At 53.2% G+C, this 3098-nt stretch overlaps 1 protein-coding gene across 1 annotated transcript in view; it reads right to left on the bottom strand.

The window, feature by feature from the left end:
* LEPREL2 (leprecan-like 2) overlaps window positions 1-3082 on the bottom strand; it is a gene marked incomplete at its 5' end in the record, with an annotated part of 9561 nt that extends 6479 nt beyond the window's left edge. Inside the window, 6 exons of the mRNA XM_010191121.1 lie at window positions 167-256; window positions 543-676; window positions 1365-1496; window positions 1624-1813; window positions 2529-2681; window positions 2918-3082. Of these exons, the coding sequence (XP_010189423.1) occupies window positions 167-256; window positions 543-676; window positions 1365-1496; window positions 1624-1813; window positions 2529-2681; window positions 2918-3082 (864 nt within the window). The remainder of the gene's footprint in view (window positions 1-166; window positions 257-542; window positions 677-1364; window positions 1497-1623; window positions 1814-2528; window positions 2682-2917) is intronic.
* Between the last annotated feature and the right edge of the window lie 16 nt (window positions 3083-3098).

The raw sequence follows: 3098 nt of genomic DNA on the forward strand, positions 1-3098 counted from the left end.
TTCAGTCCTGGAGCAGCGGAAAGGCCTTAAATATCCACCTCATAAGGACTTGGGGTTCCTTCTCATCAGCATCTGATCCTTTCTGGATCATGTGCTGCTGAAATGAATTCTGGCAACTGATTTGGTGAAACCAGGGCAGGAAGATTAAGACGATACCATTACTTACAGGGTCGTTAAAAGTTCCCCCTAGGTGCTCCACTGCGTAGTAAATCAACTTCTTCTCCATCAAAGATCTCTGCACATAATGTTGAATACTCTAAAGGAAGCAAAGAGACTGTCAACCAACCACTCCACAAAAGACAACGCCAACCCTGTCCAGGGAAGAAGCTTGCTCCAACACACTGCTGTGCACTACAAAAGCCCAGTTCTGTCCTGAAGGGACCCTGCCTGGTACAGACTGCGAGAAAATTCAGGCTCCGGTTCCTTCAGTCCTGGGCTTGGCACACATCTGCACTAATATATGTTTCTCTATCTCCTGGACTGTGATTCTATCATATGAGACAGGAGAGGGCTAGAAAGTACAGAGCTGGGGTTGTAACTACCTCTCTGGCTGTGACAGCTGTGTCCTCTCCCAGTTCTGTGCGATACTGTTCCATTTTCTCCAACATCGGCTCATCCGTGGGATAGAAGAGCAAGTAGGAAGCAGCACACTCAGCAGCCAGTGCCTGGTTCCCAACTTGGGCAGGGACAGAACAGAACAAAAATGCATGTCTCTGAAACACTTGATGTGAGCAGCGAGTTATGATATGACAGATATGATAGAGGGCCTGGTGGCTTCTTTGAGATACAAATTTTAGCAGTGGTCTGAGAGAGGAGATGAGAGACAGTTGGGTCAGTGTGGGAAGGAGCAGAAGCATCTGAGAGAAGAGCTGAGAGACATGTGGAAGTGACAGGGTGACAGCATGACCAATGTTGTGACAGGCTGATGTTCAGTGAGGGCAGGCAGGGCTGACTCAGGAGGAACACCACCGCTGAGATGAGATGCATGCACATGCTCTAGATAGGAAGTGGAGGCCTGGTCTGGAGCCATGTACCCAAAAGGGGGTATAAAATACACAGCAGATAGCTGGAGCAAGGACTTCAAATGGAGATTGCTGGATGAAAGAAGTGGGAACAACCACACATTACAGAAGCTGCAAAGAAGACTGAAGTGGACCACAAGGGTCCTCTCCCAAGGTGGCCATAGGCTTGAGCAAGAGAAGAGAGGTTCTGGGAAGCACCAGGGGCCAGAACTGGGGAGAGAAGAGGTAGAGCTCAGGTCAGTGTGCCACTTCTCCTCATGATGTGCTGCCCTCCAGGTCCAGAGGCAAAGGGCAAGTTTAGAGGTGTCACAGCATAACCCACTGAGTTGTGACTCTGCTCACCTTGATCGTAGGCAAACTGCAGTAAATCAAGATGAGAGGGTATGAAATCTTCCATGGCAGAAATCCGCCCTGGCTTTGTGGCAATTTCAAGGACGCAATGCTGTCTGCACTTCAAAACCTGAATATAATGGCCTGCAAGAGAGAGGAGCAAGAAAGGCAGCAGCTCCCACTTCTGCCAAACAGGAGTGCTGGGAAATGAGGCATGTCCAGCATGGGGAGCACAGCCTTCCTACCCAACCCTCTGTGCCTTTAGCACTACCTGCAATGGCTTCATACAGGCCTGGTTGCATCTCTTCCTCCTCCTCGTCCTCGTCCTCCCGAGGCCCTTCACACAGGGCGCGACACTCTTCCAGAGCCGACAGCGCCTCTGTAAGCGACTCCTCCAGCTTGGCCACAGCCTGCAGGTACTCATCGGCATTGTAGTGCTGCAGCCCAGCCTCGTACGCTTCCTGCAAAGTACAGATACAGGCCCCTCATGATTGCGGGCGATGCCAGACTCCCTGAGACTTGGAGTCACTCACAGGACAGTGCTGACATCTAGGGGCCTGCCCAATCATGTGCAGCCCACCATGCAGTGACAGTAAAGCTTCGGGACCTAAGCCAAATGTGCTTCTTCGAGGCCCTGTAGCCTGCTGTAATGGTCACCAGAAAGTCTCTGTATCGCAATTGCAATGGCTCGCCTTCACCCTGAAGAGAAGGCTTCAGGGAGACCTTATTGCAGCCTTTCAATATAGAAAGGGGGCTTGTAAGAAAGACTGAAAGAGACTTTTTACCAAGACCTGTAGTGACAAGATAAGGGGTAACACTTTTACACTGAAAGAGGGTAGATTTCGATTGGAAATAAGGAAGAAATTTTTTACAGTGAGGGTGGTGAGACACTGGCATAGGTTGCTCAGAGAAGCTGTGGATGCCCCATCCCTGGAAACATTCAAGGTCAGCTTACACAGGGCTTTGAGCAACTTGGTCTAGTGAAAGATGCCCATGGCAGGGGGGTGGGACTAGATGAACTTTAAAGGTCCCTTCTAACCCACATCATTCTGTGATTCTGTGTATGGGGGCTTTGTCTCAAGCCATGGCCCTTGTGTGGGAATAGATCCCTGTCCCAGACTGGTCCCTAGGATGGGATAAGAGCTGCTGATGCCCAGTTCTCCATCGAACTCTCACCCAGTGCGGTGTGGCCTCCAGGTCCCTGAAGTTGTCTGACTTCACCCCTGACATACGCCGGTACTTCTCGATGTCTTCCCGCATTTGGAGGTGCTGGGGATTAGCGACAAAGAAGGTGTGAGCGGCAGATACAGCTCGATCCAGCTTCTTCAGCTGCGGAGATAAAAAACAGAAGTGCCTGTCATGCCCCAGCTGCTCCCTGGATTCACCCAAAAGCCCCGGCAGCCAGGCTGGCGAGTCCTTGTCCCACCACCTCAGTCGGTGGCCCTCCAGGAGAGCCCTACAGAGCCAGCACCCGGTCTTCGCAGACAGAGACCCTCGGGTGGCGACTCCCAGCCCTCTGAGGAGACCCCACCCCGGGGAAGGGGGACGCCGGTGCCGGTCCCCACCTGGAAGAAGGCCACTTGGAGGTAGTTGTAGGGCTCCCTCTGCTCGAAGTCCCGGCGGATGGTCTGGCTGGCGCGGTGGGCGGACGGCGAGGAGCCCAGCTGCCGACCCAGGCAGTCCTGCAGGCAGTCGGCCCGCTGCAGTACCCGGCCGAAGAGGGCGGCTTCCCAGGGCCCGGCCCCC

This window comes from Mesitornis unicolor, unplaced genomic scaffold (assembly GCF_000695765.1).
Source record: "Mesitornis unicolor isolate BGI_N332 unplaced genomic scaffold, ASM69576v1 scaffold41538, whole genome shotgun sequence".
NCBI lineage: Eukaryota > Metazoa > Chordata > Aves > Mesitornithiformes > Mesitornithidae > Mesitornis > Mesitornis unicolor.